We start from the raw sequence: 20,081 nt of genomic DNA on the forward strand, positions 1-20,081 counted from the left end.
AATAAATATTTCAGAGCTCTGAAGAAGACACATACAAACTTGAAACATTAATTCTGTTCCTCTCTCCACAGATGCTGCCAGGCCTGCTGAGTTTATCCAGCATGCTCTGTTATTATTTCAGATTTCCAGCATCAGCAGTATTTTTGCTTTTATCTAGTGCGGTGCCTAGTCTGGGAGTGCAATGAGAACTTTCCTATCAAACATAACAAGGACTCTTAGCCCTTTGAGGACACTTACCGTGAACCCGTAACCCAGTGAGAGTCAGTGTGTGTGGAACCCGTACCCCAGTGAGAGTCAGTGTATGTGGGACCCGTACCCCAGTGAGAGTCAGTGTGTGTGGGACCCGTACCCCAGTGAGAGTCAGTGTGTGGGGGACCCGTACCCCAGTGAGAGTCAGTGTGTGTGGGACCCGTACCCCAGTGAGAGTCAGTGTGTGTGGAACCCGTACCCCAGTGAGAGTCAGTGTGTGTGGAACCCGTACCCTAGTGAGAGTCAGCGTGTGGGACCCGTACCCCAGTGAGAGTCAGTGTGTGTGGGACCCGTACCCCAGTGAGAGTCAGTGTGTGTGGGACCTGTACCCCAGTGAGAGTCAGTGTGTGTGGAACCCGTACCCCAGTGAGAGTCAGTGTGTGTGGGACCCGTACCCCAGTGAGAGTCAGTGTATTGGGACCCGTACCCCAGTGAGAGTCAGTGTGTGTGGGACCCGTACCCCAGTGAGAGTCAGTGTGTGTGGAACCCGTACCCCAGTGAGAGTCAGTGTGTGTGAAACCCGTACCCCAGTGAGAGTCAGTGTATTGGGACCTGTGCCTGTTAATTTGGGTTGTTAAAGATCCAGGTATCTTTCAGGAAATGTATAATTCCTGAAGGGTTTTACAGTCAGGGAAGTTCTTTTGAAAGTGCAGTCACTAATGTAATGTGGAAAACATCACAGCTAACTGGCTGCCAACATGCTCCCAGAAGCAGCAAGGTGATCCTGATGAAATGACCTGTCTGTGGCATTATTTGAGGGATGAATGTTTGCTGTGATGCTGGAGTGGTTTTGCCACTCTCACGTACAGCAGAGGGTGCAGAATGGGCCTCAGTTTAAATGTCTCTGCTGACGGCAGTTTCGATGTGCCCGCATGTTCATTTGGAATTGAACCATTTAACTGTGGTTACAAACTCTGTTACCTCAATCGCCTCCTTTTCTGTGTTCATCTTCTTTCCTGCAAGAATTCTGAAACAGAAAAGGTCAAATTGCAGTTAATTTAAATTGTAAACTTCACCTAAAACCTGACAAATGAAGTTAGTTTAGACTGCCCAGCAACACAATTCAAACTGACTGGAGTCCACTGTCTGTCCCTCCTTTCTGCTCTATTCTTTGCAGCTGTCGCTCTCTCTTCATTTCCCTTTCCTGCCCCTCCCTTATTCTTCAGTTTCTCTCTCTCAGTCTCAGTCCCGATATTCCCAATTACTTCCTCCCTAATGCTGCCACGTTTAATGCATACAGAGTCAACCTACATATTCCTAACCCTTTGACAGTAGTCAAAGAATTCAAAGGCAACAAGGTCGCCTGTTCTAACCACTTGGTGATAAGGGAGATATTGCAGGACTCTGTGCATTGTTTTTCTAACCTTGCCCTCAAAATGTCTGTAACTTGTTCCTCCAAGTGCAGAACGACTATCAGCTGGTGCTCCATGTATAACAGCTGCAGAACCAGACAACAAGGATCTTTGCATGGACCCTTCAATCAGCACTCCACTCTGAAGCAGGGCTGCAACAAGACACTTGACAAGAATAACTATGTTATTCAGTCAGGTGACCTCACTGTGTCTTTTAAAATGTTTAAAGTGAGGGTCAACTCCTTCACTGCCCTGAAGAAGCTGGGGTGACACTTCCATCAGTAACCCCTTCTTCAGCACCAGATACCGAGAGACAGCGAGCAGATGACAATGGAGTCACAGACACCAGGTAGCATGCTCCTGTCCTGTGGGGCTTATTCCCACTTTGTGGTGGGGGAGCAGTGTGCAGGTAGGAGGAGAGGATACCGATAATCATCAGGTGCTGACACTTACTCTGCTTCATACTGGTTTGGAGTGATGATGTCAGCGAGTGGGACCACTTTCCCTTTGTAAACTGGAAGAAGGTTTTCTGGAACATACTGGAAAGAGAAGATGACATTCAGCAAAATAGTATCTGCTGGACACACAGAGGCAGAGAAAGATGCACCCAGAAGACTCACCATGTATCCATCCCCATTCCTTTTATCGCCCATCACTGGGTCACAAACTGGAAGAGAAATAAGTGAACAGTAAACTTTTGTTTATCTGAAAAACCCCTGCATCGCACATGCTCAAACCCCTCAGACACTGGTCCCTTCGAAGCTGCAGCTATCCCATGTCACTCGCAGACTCTCACCCTCAGCCTCTTACTACACAAGGCCATGAAGTGACGTTAAAGCTTTATGAAAGACTGGTTAGGCTTTAGCTGGAGTACTGTGTTTAATCCTGGATACTTCACTTTCGGAAGAATGTCCAGGGCTTGGAGAGGCTGCGGAGGTGATTTACTACAGGGGGACAGGTAGTATTGAGGAAGCAGGGGGGCTGCAGAAGGACTTGGACAGGTTAGGAGAGTGGGCAAAGAAGTGGCAGGTGGAATACAATGTGGAAAAGTGTGAGGTTATGCACTTTGGAAGGAGGAATGGAGGCATAGACTATTTTCTAAATGGGAAAATGCTTAGGAAATCAGAAACACAAAGGGACTTGAGAGTCATTGTTCAAGATTCAGGTTCAGTCGGCAGTTAAGGCGGCAAATGCAATGTTAGCATTCATGTCGAGAGGGCTAGAATACAAGAGCAGGGATGTATTTCTGAGGCTGTATAGGCTCTGGTCAGACACCATTTGGAGTACTGTGAACAGTTTTAGGCCCCGTATCTAAGGAAGGATGTGCTGGCCTTGGAAAGAATCCAGAGGAGGTTCACAAGAATGATCCCTGGAATGAAGAGCTTGTTGTATGAGGAACGGTTGAGGACTCTGGGTCTGTACTCGTTGGAGTTTAGAAGGATAAGGGGGGGATCTTATTGAAACTTACAGGATACTGTGAGGCCTGGATAGAGTGGACGTGGAGAGGATGTTTCCACTAGTAGGAAAAACTAGAACCAGAAGCACAACCTCAGACTAAAGGGATGATCCTTTAAAACAGATAAGGAGGAATTTCTTCAGCCAGAGAGTGGTGAATCTGTGGAACTCTTTGCCACAGAAGGCTGTGGAGGCCGGGTCATTGAGTGTCTTTAAGACAGAGATAGATAGGATCTTGATTAAGGGGATCAGGGGTTATGGGGAAAAGGCAGGAGAATGGGGATGAGAAAAATATCAGCCATGATTGAATGGCGGAGCAAACTCGATGGGCCGAGTGGCCTCATTCTGCTCCTATATCTTATGGTCTTCCAATGGTCCCAGGGGTGAAAGACTTCAGATACATGCAGGAGCTGGGATAATCCTCCTGAGAGAGGTTTGATAGAGGCAGAAACAAAATCATGATGGACAAAAACACCAGAGGGGGAGGTGAGGAAAATTACTTTTTAAAAAGGGCAGGGAAACAGATTCAATAGGAACTTTCAAAAGGGAATTTGGTAAATCTTTGAAAGAGAAATATTTGCAGGACTTTGGCGAAAGAGCAGGGGGAGTGGGATTAAGTGGATAGCTCTTTCAAAGAGCCAGCACAGGTACAATGGGCCGAATGGCCTCCTGCTGGGTTCTCTCATTGCACAATTTGCTGACCCAAACTCAACTTCAGGATCAAGCACCTTGCCCCCACTTGTTATATTTATAACGCAATGTGAACCCAACCCTCAATAGGGCAAATTATTCATGAGCCAATTAAATGAATGGATGTCCTCTCAAACAGAACCAATTTAAATCAGCAGCTCAGACTTTGGGTCTAAACAGACCTGGCAATAATCTCAGCCATCAGTTTACGCGGCGTCAGAGGGCAGAGAGTGAAGGTCGAGACTTTCAATTATCTACAAGGTGACTCCCATGATTAGATAGGAATCGCAAAGCAAATCCCTGCTCCATGTTACTGATCCACTATCCATCAGTTATTCAAGACTCACCATAAACCAGCTTGGGGTTCTGTCTCCTCAGCTCCTGAATAATTTCCATCACCTTATCCAGAAATGAAGTGTCTCTGGTGTAACCTTACAAACAGACAAAGTGTGTCACTCACTGTGTAAAGGAATCAGGGAGCAGGAAGTTTCACACTTCCCATTCCCCAGAGTCACAATTCGCTTCCGACAGCCATCAACTCACCTCAGAAAGCGGAGAGGAAATGTGCATGTCCCCACAGGGTGGCACTTTCAAATAAATCTTTGGCCTTCTTATAAGCAAAAAATAAAGCTCCTTCACCACTGTCCCAAATACCCCCGGGACAGGGACAACACGGGGTGAGATACAGCGTAAAGCTCCTTCTACACTGTCCCCAACAAACACTGATGTGGAGATGCCGGCATTGTACTGGGGTAAACACAGTAAGAAGTCTAACAACACCAGGTTAAAGTCCAACAGGTTTATTTGGTAGCAAAAGCCACAAGCTTTCGGAACAGGCTGTTCCTTCGTCAGGTGGGTGGGAGTTCTGATCACAAACAGGGAACAAAGACACAAACTCAACTCAATTTACATGAATAATGATTGGAATGTGAGTCTTTACAGCTAATCAAGTCTTAAAGGTACAGACAATGTGAGTGGAGGGAGCATTAAGCACAGGTTAAAGAGATGTGTATTGTCTCCAGACAGGACAGTTAGTGAGATTTTGCAAGCCCAGGCAAGTTGTGGGGGGTTACAGATAGTGTGACATGAACCCACGATCCCGGTTGAGGCCGTCCTCATGTGTGCGGAACTTGGCTATCAGTCTCTGCTCAGCGACTCTGCGCTGTCGTGTGTCGTGAAGGCCGCCTTGGAGAACGCTTACCCGGAGATCAGAGGCTGAATGCCAGCGGTCACAGGCTTTCAAGACTTTAAGACTTGATTAGCTTTAAGACTTGATTAGCTGTAAAGACTCACATTCCAATCATTATTCATGTAAATTGAGTTGAGCTTGTGTCTTTGTGCCCTGTTTGTGATCAGAACACCCACCCACCTGACGAAGGAACAGCCTGTTCCGAAAGCTAGTGGCTTTTGCTCCCAAATAAACCTGTTGGACTTTAACCTGATGTTGTTAAGACTTCTTACTGTGTTTTCCCATCAAACACTCCCAGGACAGGTACAGCACGGGGTTAAATAGAGTAAAGCTCCCTCAACAATGTCCCCATCAAACACTCCGAGGACAGGTACAGCACGGGGTTAGATACAGAGGAAAGCTCCCTCTACACTGTCCCCCATCAAACACTCCCAGGACAGGAACAGCACGGGGTTAGATACAGAGTAAAGCTCCCTCTACACTGCCCCCATCAAACACTCCCAGGACAGGTACAGCACGGGGTTAGATACAGAGTAAAGCTCCCTCTACACTGTCCCCATCAAACACCCCCAGGACAGGTACAGCACGGGGTTAGATACAAAGTAAAGCTCCCTCTACACTGTCCCCATCAAACACCCCCAGGACAGGTACAGCACGGAGTTAGATACAAAGTAAAGCTCCCTCTACACTGCCCCCATCAAACACTCCCAGGACAGGTACAGCACGGGGTTAGATACAGAGTAAAGCTCCCTCTACACTGTCCCCATCAAACACTCCCAGGACAGGTACAGCACGGGGTTAGATACAGAGTAAAGCTCCCTCTACACTGTCCCCATCAAACACTCCCAGGACAGATACAGCACGGGGTTAGATACAGAGTAAAGCTCCCTCTACACTGTCCCCATCAAACACTCCCAGGACAGGTACAGCACGGGGTTAGATACAGAGTAAAGCTCCCTCTACACTGTCCCCATCAAACACTCCCAGGACAGGTACAGCACGGGGTTAGATACAGAGTAAAGCTCCCTCTACACTGTGCCCATCAAACACTCCCAGGACAGGTACAGCACGGGGTTAGATACAGAGTAAAGCTCCCTCTACACTGTCCCCATCAAACACTCCCAGGACAGATACAGCACGGGGTTAGATACAGAGTAAAGCTCCCTCTACACTGTCCCCATCAAACACCCCCAGGACAGGTACAGCACGGGGTTAGATACAGAGTAAAGCTCCCTCTACACTGTCCCCATCAAACACTCCCAGGACAGATACAGCACGGGGTTAGATACAGAGTAAAGCTCCCTCTACACTGTCCCCATCAAACACCCCCAGGACAGGTACAGCACGGGGTTAGATACAGAGTAAAGCTCCCTCTACACTGTCCCCATCAAACACTCCCAGGACAGGTACAGCACGGGGTTAGATACAGAGGAAAGCTCCCTCTACACTGTCCCCCATCAAACACTCCCAGGACAGGTACAGCACGGGGTTAGATACAGAGGAAAGCTCCCTCTACACTGTCCCCCATCAAACACTCCCAGGACAGGTACAGCACCGGGTTAGATGCAGAGGAAAGCTCCCTCTACACTGTCAGTTGCATCAATACTTACACTCAGGATGCGAACCTTGCAATCCGTGCCTACCTGTCAGTACATAATCGTAGCGAGTCACATCATTCAGTTTGAGCCCTTCATATAGTGTCTGGAGCTCCCCCGCTGTCATGGTTTGTCCCTTCCAGTGCTCATATCCTAAATGTCAAACACAGGGGATTGTGAATTAGAGATGGTTGGAGGGAGAGAGACGGAGACCACTGCTTTAGGGAGGTTTGTGCGCTGCTGGCAAGGGGGAGTTCTAACAACTTACCTTCCATTCAAACCACTGGCTTGATCAGATTTCTGCCCTCGTTGATCTAGATTTGAGATTTTGTGACAACACTAACAGCAGCTGTGGGAATTGAATTGGATTACTATTGTCACAGGTATCGTTATACAGTGAAAAATATTGTTTCTTACAAGCCGATACAGACAAAACATACCGTTCATAGAGTACACAGGGGAGAAGGAAAGGAGAGGGTGCGGATTATAGTGTTACAGTCATAGCAAGAGTGTAGAGAAAGATCAACTGAATGAGAGGTAGACCCATTCAAAAGTCTGACAGCAGCAGGGAAGAAGCTGATCTTGAGTCGGTTGGTATGTGTCCTCAGTCTTTTGTAGCTTTTTCCCGATGGATGAAGGTGGAAGAGAGAATGTCCGGGGTGCGAGGGGTCTTTGATTATGCTGACTGTTTTTCTGAGGCAGCGGGAAATGTAGACAAGTCAGTGGATGGGAGGCTGCTTTGTGTGATGGACTGGGTTACGTTCACAACCTTTTGTAGTTTCTTGAAATACCAAGCTGTGATATAACCAGAAAGGATGCTTTCGAACTCAAACGAGGAATTAGAAGGGCAAAAAGGGGTCACGAAATGTCCTTGGCAGACAGGATTAAGGAGAATCCCAAGGCATTTTATTCATACGTTAGGAACAAAAGGGTTGTCAGGGAAAAAATCGGAACTCTTAGGGACAAAAGTGGGGAATTATGCTTAGAGCCCAAAGAAGTCGGGGAGATCCTAAATGAATACTTTGCGTCGGTATTCACAAAGGAGAGGGATGTGTTGACAGGGAGTGTCTCGGAGGGGAGTGTTGACCCGTTAGAGAAAATCTCCATTACAAGGGAGGAAGTGTTAGGTTTTTTAGGGAATATAAAGACTGACAAATCCCCAGGGCCTGATGGAATCTATCCAAGGCTGCTCAGGGAGACAAGAGATGAAATCGCTGGGCCTCTGACGCAAATCTTTGTCTCGTCACTGGACACAGGTGAAGTCCCAGAGGATTGGAGGATAGCTAATGTGGTCCCGTTATTTAAGAAGGGTGTGAAGGATAACCCGTGAAATTATAGGCCGGTGAGCTTGACGTCTGTGGTAGGGAAGTTGTTGGAGAGGATTCTTAGAGATAGGATGTATGCGCATTTAGAAAGGAATAAACTCATTAACGATAGTCAGCATGGTTTTGTGAGAGGGAGGTCATGCCTCACTAACCTGGAGGAGTTTTTTGAAGAAGTGACTAGAATGGTTGACGAGGGAAGGGCCGTGGATATCGTCTATATGGACTTTAGTAAAGCGTTTGACAAAGTCCCTCATGGTAGGTTGGTGCAAAAGGTTGGATCTCGTGGGATAAAGGGGGAGGTGGCTAGATGGGTGGAGAACTGGCTTGGTTACAGAAGACAGAAGGTGATAGCGGAAGGGTCTTTTTCCGGCTGGATGCCTGTGACTAGTGGTGTTCCGCAGGGCTCTGTATTGGGACCTCTGCTGTTTGTGATTTATATAAACGATCTGGAAGAAGGTGTAACTGGGGTGATCAGTAAGTTTGCGGACGACACGAAAATGGCTGGACTTGCAGATAGTGAGGAACATTGTCAGAGGCTACAGAAGGATATAGATAGGCTGGAAATTTGGGCAAAAAAATGGCAGATGGAGTTCAATCCAGATAAATGCGAAGTGATGCATTTTAGAAACATAGAAAACTACAGCACAAAACAGGCCCTTCGGCCCCACAAGTTGTGCCGAACATATCCCTACCTTTTAGGCCTACCTATAACCCTTCATCCTATTAAGTCCCATGTACTCATCCAGGAGTCTCTTAAAAGACCCTATTGAGTTTGCCTCCACCACCACTGAAGGCACCGATTCCACTCGCCCACCACCCTGTGTGTGAAAAACCTCCCCCTAACATCTCCCCTGTACCTACCCCCCAGCACCCTAAACCTGTGTCCTCTCGTAGCAGCCATTCCACCCTGGGAAAAAGCCTCTGAGAGTCCACCCGATCTATGCCTCTCAACATCTTATATACCTCTATTAGGTCTCCTCTCATTCTACGTCTCTCCAAGGAGAAAAGACAGAGCTCCCTCAGCCTATCCTCATAAGGCATGCCACTCAATCCAGGCAACATCCTTGGAAATCTCCTCTGCACCCTTTCAATCTTTTCCACATCCTTCCTGTAATGAGGCGACCAGAACTGAGCACAGTACTCCAAGTGGGGTCTGACGAGGGTCTTATATAGCTGCATCATTATCCCCAGACTCCTAAACTCAATCCCTCGATTGATAAAGGCCAGCACACCATACGCCTTCTTAACCACCTCCTCCACCTGCGGGGTCGATTTTAGAGTCCTATGGACCCGGACCCCAAGGTCCTTCTGATCCTCTGCAGTACTAAGAGTCTTTCCCTTTATATTGTACTTTATATTGGTAGAACTAACGTAGGGGGGAGCTATACGATAAATGGCAGAACCATAAAGAGTGTAGATACGCAGAGGGACCTGGGTGTGCAAGTCCACAGATCCTTGAAGGTGACGTCACAAGTGGAGAAGGTAGTGAATAAGGCATATGGCATGCTTGCCTTTATAGGACAGGGCAGAGAGTATAAAAGTTGGGGTCTGATATTGCAGCTGTATAGAACGTTGGTTCGGCCGCATTTGGAATACTGCGCCCAGTTCTGGTCGCCACACTACCAGAAGGACGTGGAGGCTTTAGAGAGAGTGCAGAGGAGGTTTACCAGGATGTTGCCTGGTATGGAAGGGCTTAGTTATGAGGAGAGATTGGGTAAACTGGGGTTGTTCTCACTGGAAAGACGGAGGATGAGGGGTGACCTAATAGAGGTGTATAAAATTATGAAAGGCATAGATAGGGTGAACGGTGGGAAGCTTTTTCCCAGGTCGATGGTGACGTTCACGAGAGGTCATAGGTTCAAGGTGGGGGAGGTTTAACACGGATATCAGAAGGACGTATTTTACACAGAGGGTGGTGGGGGCCTGGAATGCGCTGCCGGGCAAGGTGGTGGAGGCGGACACACTGGGAACGTTTAAGACTTATCTAGATAGCCACATTAACAGAGTGGGAATGGAGGGATACAAAAGAATGGTCTAGGTTGGACCAGGGAGCGGCGCGGGCTTGGAGGGCCGAAGGGCCTGTTCCTGTGCTGTATTGTTCTTTGTTCTTTGATGGTGCGTCTGTAGACATTGGAGAGAGTTGTTGTGGACATGCCAAATTTCCTTAGCTTTCCGAGAAAGTAGAGACGTTGGTGGGTTTTCTTAACTACAGCGCAGCATGGAGGGATCTGAACACCTAGAAACTTGAAGCTCTCAACCATCTCCATTTCATCACCTTTGATGTAGTTAGGGCTATGTCTTCCACTACATTTTCTGTTCAAGTTCCAGCCGGTGCTGTCATTCAGACTGGCAGGACTATTGTCTGATCTTTTACATACATCCACATCCTGAATCTCCCAAGTGTTCCAGGAATGTTTCCTGAGTCCTGATACGAGATCCGAGACTATTTGTGAAGCTTTACTGCACTTTCTTGCATCAATGTTATGAAGACGTTCCAATTCCCACCAGAGAGTAAGAACAGAGCGGACAAAGGAGAAACAAGGAAACGGAACATTCACAATTCAGGTCCCATTCAGCTCCCCTGAAAAACCACCACAAAACTATGGGCTGAATGGCCTTTCCTCTTTACTCATTCACACTATGTAGGTATTGCTGGCAAGGCTGGCATTTATTACTCATCCCTAATTGCTCCTGACCAGAGTGTCTTTCTCAACCACATTGCTGAGAGTCTGGAGTCACATGTAGGCCAGACCAGGTAAGGACAGCAGATTTTCTTCCCTAAAGAGACATTAGTGAACCAGATGGGTTTTTATAATAATCAATAATAGTTTCATGGTCACTACTGCGGAGACTATCTTTATATTCCAGATTTAATAATTGAATTCTTCTTAGAAACTCCACCAGCTGCAGTGCTCCACAAAGAGTGCAGAGGAGATTTACCAGGATGCTGCCTGGTTTGGAGGGTAGGTCATATGAGGAAAGGTTGAGGGAGCTAGGGCTGTTCTCTCTGGAGCGGAGGAGGCTGAGGGGAGACTTAATAGAGGTGTATAAAATGATGAAGGGGATAGATAGAGTGAACGTTCAAAGACTATTTCCTCGGGTGGATGGAGCTATTACAAGGGGGCATAACTATAGGGTTCGTGGTGGGAGATACAGGACGGATATCAGAGGTAGGTTCTTTACGCAGAGAGTGGTTGGGGTGTGGAATGGACTGCCTGCAGTGATAGTGGAGTCAGACACTTTAGAAACATTTAAGCGGTTATTGGATAGGCACATGGAGCACACCAGGATGATAGGGAGTGGGATAGCTTGATCTTGGTTTCAGATAAAGCTCGGCACAACATCGTGGGCCGAAGGGCCTGTTCTGTGCTGTACTGTTCTATGTTCTATGTTCTAATCGTGACTCAAGCAACATCAGTTGTGATTGAAACCAGTTTCTTTCGGAATTCATCGCCAACATCCTCTGCTCTTGTCCTCTCTTTCAGCGGCAGAACAGTGAGGAAGTCTTCCTTTGTTACATCTTTAGCATTGCTGCCTCACAGCACCAGGGACCCGGGTTCGATTCCCGTTTGGCTCACTGTCTGTCCAGAGTCTGCACGTTCTCCCCATGTCTGCGTGGGTTTCCTCGGGGTGCTCCGGTTTCCTCCCACAGTCTTAAAGACGTGCTGGTTAGGTACATTGACCCAAACAGGTGCTGGAGTGTGGCAACTAGGGGCATTTCACTGTAATTTCATTGCAGTGTTAACATAAACCGTAATTGTGATTAATAAATAAGTAAATAAACTTTGTTTTTGTTCACATGGCAATTAACTGGGTTGTATTCTTCATGTCTATTGACTCATCAAACTGCAGTGAGAAACATTCACAGCCTGACAAGTCTTGGTGTATTTGCTGAGACACATATCCTGGACAATAATTCCACCCTGCTGGCGACTGTTGAAGCACCAAGCGGCACGCTCTTGCTGGCTGTCATCATTTCATGTTTGTTTTTGAAGTCTTTGAACAAGGTGTCGAGAGCGACTATCACAGCCTTCCTCCTAACTTCACCATCGGTGAACAGCTTATGTTTTGCCAACAGATGCCTAATGTGAAAAGACATCTTTTTGTCAGCCTTGCCTTTCGCCACAGGTTTTGAAAAGAGTGGCTGTTAACATTCTCTTGAATTTCCCAACTTTGTCTGAACGATGCTGCTTAAATGGAAATTTGCTTGAAACTTTGCATGCACTGTCTTGCAACGCCGTTCCAAATGAGCTTTTACCCAAGGCCGAACTCTGTAAACAAATTAGACAAATGGTTTTGCCTTTGACATCCGTAAAAAAAAATTCACTTGCCCATTCCAGGTGGAAATGGGAGGATTTTGCTCTCTTGGAGGTCCCTCGCTCTTCATTTTGTCTTCACCCAGTTTATCCCATGTCTTCATGCCTGCGATTCAGCAGTCAATGAGCTGATTCGGCCGTCATTGTGAGATGTCAAAGTCCTGCACATTTACAGCAGCGGTTCAGCAGTCAGTGACAACTGACTTTTCACGATTCCAGGACCAACTATTTGGAGACCACAGGGTTAAGGAGAGCATTTCCGTGCTGGAGAAAGAGGATGTCCCAGAGGGTTCAGGAACAGAATCAATTTGGCTGGAGCTGAGGAACAAAAAGGGTGCAATTCCATTGCTGAGTGTAGTCCATAGACCACCAACTAGTGAGAAGGATGTAGGAGAACAAATCTGCAAGGAATCATAGAATCCCAGCAGTGCAGAAAGAGGCCATTCGGCCCATCGAGCCTGCACTGACGACAATTCCACCCTCTCCCCATCACCCCACATATTTACCTCGCTATCCCCGAAACTAGGGTCAACTTAGCATGACCAATCAACCTAACCCACACATTTTTGAAGTGTGGGAGGAAACCAGAGCACCCGGAGGAAACCCATGCAGAGACAGGAAGAAAGTGTAAACTCCACACAGACAGTGACCCAAGCCGGGAATCGAACCCGGATCCCTGGCGCTGTGAGGCAGCAGTGCTAACCACTGTGCTACCGTGCTGCCCCAGGAATTACAGAGAAATGCAAACATTATAGAGAAGTTTTAGTGGGGTCTTCAATTACCCAAACGTAGACTGAGACAGTGACAGTGTAAAGGGTAAAAGTTCCTGGATTGTGCCCAGGAGAATTTTCTGCAGCTGTTTGTGTCCAGTCCAACAAGTAAGGATGCACTGTTGGACCTGGTTCTGGGAATGAAGTGAGCCAAGTAGATCAAGTGTCAGTGAGGGAAGATTTAGGAGGCTGTGATCATTCAATCGGAAGGTTTAGGATAACGATAGAAAAGCAAAATAGGCAATCCAGAGTAGAAATAATTAACTGGGGGAGAGACGACTTCAATGGGGCAGGAACGGAGCTGGGCTGGTTAGACTGGAACAAGAGGTTAGCGGGAAAAACTGTAGCTGAACAATGGGATACCTTCAAAACAGAAATGGTTTGGATACAGTTGCACTATATTCCCTTCAAAGAGAAAGGTGGGACAAAGAAATCCAGAGCTCCCTGATGAAAAAGGAGATAGAAATTAAAATAAAGAAGCAAAGTATGTTTATAACAGGTGTCAGGTAGAAAATACAGTTGAGAACCAAGAGGAATAGAGAAGGATCCGAGGAGAGGTGAAAAAGCACATTAGAGAAGGGGAGAAGGTTTCTTAGAAAAGATTGGCAGCTAAAATAAAGGGGAATCCCAAAGTCTTCTATACGCACAAACTCTAAAAGGGTGCTAAAAGGAGTAGGACCGAATAAGGAACTAAAACGGAATTTACACATGGAGGCTGGCTGAGGAATGAAATAAAAACTTTGCATCTGTCTTTATAAGGATACACAGGCCATCGTGACAGCTGAGGAAACGCGGTCCCGAGAAGAGTTCAGAATTGGAAAGGGGAAAGTGTTGAATAGACTGTTGGTACTGAAAGTTGACAAGGCACCGAGTTTGGATGAGATGCATCCAGGGATATTGAAGGAAGTGAGAATGGAAATTGCAGGGGTGTTGGCCATAACCTTCCAGCTTCTCCAGACTCAGGGAGGTGCCAGAGGACTGGAGAATTGCAAATGTTATACCCTTGTTTAAAACAGGCTGTAAGGATAGCCCCAGCAATTACTGGCCAGTCAGTTTAACATCAGTGGTGGGCAAGATTCTAGGCACAACTATTCCGGATAGAATTCATAGTCACATGGAAAAATATGGGTTGACTGGGAAGAGCCGGCATGGATTTCCAAGGGGGACATTGTGTTTAACTAACTTGCTGGAGCTTTTGGAGGAGGTGACAGAAGTTGTCAATGAGGGTAACCCTCATGTGCTAGGACCCCAACTGTCCACATTATATAATAATGATTTGGAAAAGGGAACTAAATGTATCTCCAAATTTGCAGATGATATAAAGTTGGGTGGGAGGGTGAGCTGTGAGGAGGATGCAGAGATGCTTCAGGGTAATTTGGACAGGCTGAGTGTGTGGGCATCTGCATGGCAGATGCAGTATAATGTGGATAAATGTGAGGTTATCTACTTTGGTAGCAATAATAGGAAGGCAGATTTTTACTTGAATGGGTGTAAACTGAGAAAGGTGAAGACTCAATGAGACCTTGGAGTCCTCGTGCATCAGTGGCTGAAAGTAAGCGCGCAGGTACAGCAGGCAGTAGTCATAGAGGTTTACAGCATGGAAACAGGCCCTTCGGCCCAACTTGTCCATGCTGCCTTTTTTTTTAAACCCCGAGGCTATCCCAATTGCCCGCATTTGGCCCATATCCCTCTATACCCATCTTACCCATGTAACTATCTAAATGCTTTTTAAAAGACAAAATTGTACCCGCCTCTACTACTACCTCTGGCAGCTGGTTCCAGACACTCACCAGCCTCTGTGTGAAAAAATCGCCCCTCTGGACACTTTTGTATCTTTCCCCTCTCATCTTAAACCTATGCTCTCTAGTTTTAGACTCCCCTACCTTTGGGAAAAGATATTGACCATCTACCTTGTCTATGCACCTCATTATTTTATAGACCTCTATAAGATCACCCCTCAGCCTTCTACGCGCCAGAGAAAAAAGTTCCAGTCTATTCAGCCTCTCCTTATAACTCAATCCATTAAGTCCCGGTAGCATCCTAGTAAATCTTTTCTGCACTCTTTCTAGAGTAATAAGATCCTTTCTATAATAGGGTGACCAGAATTGCACACAGTATTCCAAGTGTGGCCTTACCAATGTCTTGCACAACTTCAACAAGACGTCCCAACTCCTGTGTTCAATGTTCTGACCGATGAAACCAAGCATGCCGAATGCCTTCTTCACCACTCTGTCCACCTGTGACTCCACTTTCAAGGAGCTATGAACATGTACCCCTAGATCTCTTTGTTCTGTAACTCTCCCCAACGCCTACCATTAACTGAGTAAGTCCTGCCCTGGTTCAATCTACCAAAATGCATCACCTCGCATTTGTCTAAATTAAACTCCATCTGCCATTCGTTAGCCCACTGGCCCAATTGATCAAGATCCTGTTGCAATTGGGGATAAAGGCGGCAAATGGTATGTTGGCCTTTATAGCGAGGGGATTTGAGTATAGGGATAGGGATGTTGTGCTGCAATTGTATAGAGCATTGGTGAGGCCACACCTGGAGTATTGTGTGTAGTTTTGGAGTCCTTATCTGAGGAAGGATGTCCTTGCTATAGAGGGAGTACAGCGAAGGTTTACCAGGCTGATTCCTGGGATGCAGGTCCAGATGAGGAGAGACTAAGTCGGTTAGGATTATATTCACTGGAGTTTAGAAGAGTGAGAGGGGATCTGATAGAAACTTATAAAATTCTAACAGGATTAGACAGGGTAGATTCAGAAAGAATGTTCCCAATGGTGGGGGAGTCCAGAACGAGGGGTCAGAGTTTGAGGATAAGGGGGAAACCTCTTAGGACTGAGATGAGGAGAAATTTCTTCACCCAGAGAGTGGTGAATGTGTGGAATTCACTACCATAGCAGTGAAGTCAGTTGAGGCCAGAACATTGTGTGATTTCAGGAAGAATTTAGATGTAGCTCTTGGGGCTGAAGGGATCAAGGGATACGGGGGAAAGGGGGAATCAGGATATTGAATTTGATGATCAGCCATGAACCAAATGGATGGCGGAGCAGGCTTGAAGGGCTGAATGGCCTCCTCCTGCTTCTAGTTTCTACGTGATGCTGTTGATGTAATGTACATGGACTTTCAGAAGGCATTCAATACAATGCCACACAACAGACTTGTGAGAAAAGTTATAGCTGATGGAATAAGAAGGCAGCAGCAACATGGATACGAAGCTTGCTGAATAATAGGAAGCAGAGAGTAATGGCCAATGGATAGTTTTCTGTCTGGAGGAAGGTTTGTAGTGGAATTCCCCAGGAGTCGGGATTGGGACCCTTGCATTTCCTGATATTTATTAATGATCTAGATCTTGGTGTGCAGGGAACAATTTCAAAATTTGTGAATGATACAAAACTTGGAAGTATTGTAAACTGTGAAGCGGAGAGTGTAGAACTTCAAAAGGACAGAGACAAGTTGGTGGAGTGGGCGGATAGGTGGCAGATGTGGTCTCACCAACACCCTATACAACTGCAACAACACTTCTCTAGATAAATGCCAACATCTCATTTGCCTTTTTTATTACATGCTGCACCTGCATACCGACTCTCTGCGATTCATGAACACACACACCCAGATCCCTCTGCCCCGAACACAGACACCCAGATCCCTCTGCCCCGAACACAGACACCCAGATCCCTCTGCCCCGAACACAGACACCCAGATCCCTCTGCCCCGAACACAGACACCCAGATCCCTCTGCCCCGAACACAGACACCCAGATCCCTCTGCCCTGAACACAGACACCCAGATCCCTCTGCCCCAAACACAGACACCCAGATCCCTCTGCCCCAAACACAGACACCCAGATCCCTCTGCCCCGAACACAGACACCCAGATCCCTCTGCCCCGAACACAGACACCCAGATCCCTCTGCCCTGAACACAGACACCCAGATCCCTCTGCCCCGAACACAGACACCCAGATCCCTCTGCCCTGAACACAGACACCCAGATCCCTCTGCCCCGAACACAGACACCCAGATCCCTCTGCCCCGAACACAGACACCCAGATCCCTCTGCCCCGAACACAGACACCCAGATCCCTCTGCCCCGAACACAGACACCCAGATCCCTCTGCCCTGAACACAGACACCCAGATCCCTCTGCCCCGAACACAGACACCCAGATCCCTGTGCCCTGAACACAGACACCCAGATCCCTCTGCCCCGAACACAGACACCCAGATCCCTCTGCCTGGACGCATTTTGAATCTGCTTTTCATTTAGGTAATAATTTGCCTTTCTATTGGACAATCTCACACTTAGAACATAAGAACATAAGAAATAGGAGCAGGAGTAGGCCATCTAGCCCCTCGAGCCTGCCCCGCCATTCAATAAGATCATGGCTGATCTGACGTGGATCAGTACCACTTACCCGCCTGATCCCCATAACCCTTAATTCCCTTACCGATCAGGAATCCATCCATCCGCGCTTTAAACATATTCAGCGAGGTAGCCTCCACCACCTCAGTGGGCAGACAATTCCAGAGATTCACCACCCTCTGGGAGAAGAAGTTCCTCCTCAACTCTGTCTTAAACCGACCCCCCTTTATTTTGAGGCTGTGTCCTCTAGTTTTATCTTCCTTACTAAGTGGAAAGAATCTCTCCGCCTCCACCCTATCCAGCCCCCGCATTATCTTATAAGTCTCCATAAGATCCCCCCTCATCCTTCTAAACTCCAACGAGTACAAACCCAATCTCCGCAGCCTCTCCTCATAATCCAAACCCCTCATCTCCGGTATCAACCTGGTGAACCTTCTCTGCACTCCCTCCAATGCCAATATATCCTTCCTCATATAAGGGGACCAATACTGCACACAGTATTCCAGCTGCGGCCTCACCAATGCCCTGTACAGGTGCATCAAGACATCCCTGCTTTTATATTCTATGCCCTTCGCAATATAGGCCAACATCCCATTTGCCTTCTTGATCACCTGTTGTACCTGCAGACTGGGCTTTTGCGTCTCATGCACAAGGACCCCCAGGTCCCTTTGCACGGTAGCATGTTTTAATTTGTTTCCATTGAGATAATAATCCCATTTGTTATTATTTCCTCCAAAGTGTATAACCTCGCATTTCTCAACGTTATACTCCATTTGCCATATCCTCGCCCACTCACTCAGCCTGTCCAAATCTCTCTGCAGATCTTCTCCGTCCTCCACACGATTCACTTTTCCACTTATCTTTGTGTCGTCTGCAAACTTCGTTACCCTACACTCTGTCCCCTCCTCCAGATCACCTATATAAATGGTAAACAGTTGCGGCCCGAGTACCGATCCCTGCGGCACGCCACTAGTTACCTTCCTCCAACCGGAAAAACACCCATTTATTCCGACTCTTTGCTTCCTGTCGGATAGCCAGTCCCCAATCCACTTTAACACACTACCCCCAACTCCGTGTGCCCTAATCTTCTTCAGCAGCCTTTTATGGGGCACCTTATCAAACGCCTTTTGGAAATCCAAAAACACCGCATCCACCGGTTCTCCTCCATCAACCGCCCTAGTCGCATCTTCATAAAAATCCAACATGTTCGTCAAGCACGACTTTCCCCTCATGAATCCATGCTGCGTCTGATTGATCGAACCATTTCTATCCAGATGCCCTGCTATCTCCTCTTTAATAATGGATTCCAGCATTTTCCCTACTACAGACGTTAAGCTGACAGGCCTATAGTTACCCGCCTTTTGTCTCCTTCCTTTTTTAAACAGCGGCGTAACATTAGCCGTTTTCCAATCAACCGGCACTACCCCAGAATGCAACGAGTTTTGATAAATAATCACTAACGCATCCACTATTACCTCTGACATTTCTTTCAATACCCTGGGATGCATTCCATCTGGACCCGGGGACTTGTCCACCTTCAGTCCCATTAGTCTACCCAGCACTGCCTCTCTGGTAACATGAATTGTATTAAGTATTTCTCCTGCTGCCAACCCTCTATCGTTAACTTATCCACATTAAACTCCATCTGCCACATTTTGAATCTTACACATCTCAATCATGTCCCCACTTAATCTCCTCTGCTCCAAGGAAAACAACCCCAGTTTATCCAATCACTCTTCATTGCTGAAACTCTCCAGCCCAGGCAACATCTGGGTAAATTTCCTCTGCAACCTTTCCAGTGCAATCGTATCCCTCCTATAATGTGGATTCCAGAACTGCACACAGTATTCTAGCTGTATACAATTATAAAGAAGTCACCTAAGACATGACAGACAATGTGACACCTGTAACTAGTATTCCTTCGATACAGTTGAAAGTCCATTTGTGTATTTTCAATGTCACACAAAATAGAAGTTTAAGGCGGCACATTGCGTGACACAGATGTGAAATAAATCCCAGGGTCACCAGTGTCTCAGTTGAGGTAATGGTTTCATCGAGTGTGGGGCTGAGCAACTGGAGTAAATCCGGAATAGATTCCAGGTCTAACCTAGGCACTGCGCAGACGCCGGCTGGAGATCGTAACAACATCATGGACCAGTGAGCCCTGTTACAACACCCAGTCCCAGGGAGTCTCGTTACAACACCCAGTCCCAGGGAGCCCCATTACAACACCTAGTTGTTTGATTAGCTACACACAAACTCCAGCTCACCTGTAAGGAACTTCAGACTCTGTTATCCTTCTCATGGTCAACCAGAATAACAGAATAAGTGAAATGACACGACACACCTTACACATGGGTACCCGAGAGAGAGGCAGTGCATGTGGGACCCGTACCCCAGCGAGAGTCACTTTGTGTGGGACCCGTACCCCAGTGAGAGTCAGTGTGTGTGGGACCCATACCCCAGTGAGAGTCAGTGTGTGTGTGGAACCCGTACCCCAGTGAGAGTCTGTGTGTGTGGGACCTGTACCCCAGTGAGTCAGTGTGTGTGGAACCCGTACCCCAGTGAGAGTCAGTGTGTGTGGAACCCGTACCCCAGTGAGAGTCAGTGTGTGTGGAACCCGTACCCCAGTGAGAGTCAGTGTGTGTGGGACCCGTACCCCAGTGAGAGTCAGTGTGTGTGGGACCCCAGTGAGAGTCAGTGTGTGGGGAACCCGTACCCCAGTGAGAGTCAGTGTGTGTGGGACCCGTACCCCAGTGAGAGTCAGTGTGTGTGG

At 47.3% G+C, this 20,081-nt stretch overlaps 2 protein-coding genes across 5 annotated transcripts in view; one reads left to right on the forward strand and one right to left on the reverse strand.

Annotated features, from left to right (window-relative positions):
• LOC144506666 (pyridoxal kinase-like) overlaps positions 1–20,081 on the reverse strand; it is a 64,033-nt gene that overhangs the window by 41,301 nt on the left and 2,651 nt on the right. Inside the window, exons 3-7 of one of the 3 annotated variants that reach the window (XM_078233078.1) lie at positions 6,579–6,683; positions 4,094–4,177; positions 2,222–2,268; positions 2,055–2,140; positions 1,171–1,216 (exon numbers count right to left, since the gene is read on the reverse strand). In XM_078233078.1, the coding sequence (XP_078089204.1) occupies positions 1,171–1,216; positions 2,055–2,140; positions 2,222–2,268; positions 4,094–4,177; positions 6,579–6,683 (368 nt within the window). The remainder of the gene's footprint in view (positions 1–1,170; positions 1,217–2,054; positions 2,141–2,221; positions 2,269–4,093; positions 4,178–6,578; positions 6,684–20,081) is intronic. The other 2 variants (XM_078233079.1, XM_078233080.1) reach the window with 2 other exon arrangements.
• LOC144506667 (fibroblast growth factor 5-like) overlaps positions 1–20,081 on the forward strand; it is a 101,716-nt gene that overhangs the window by 38,050 nt on the left and 43,585 nt on the right. The window lies entirely within an intron of this gene.

This window comes from Mustelus asterias, chromosome 17 (genome assembly GCF_964213995.1).
Source record: "Mustelus asterias chromosome 17, sMusAst1.hap1.1, whole genome shotgun sequence".
In the NCBI taxonomy this organism is placed as follows: domain Eukaryota; kingdom Metazoa; phylum Chordata; class Chondrichthyes; order Carcharhiniformes; family Triakidae; genus Mustelus; species Mustelus asterias.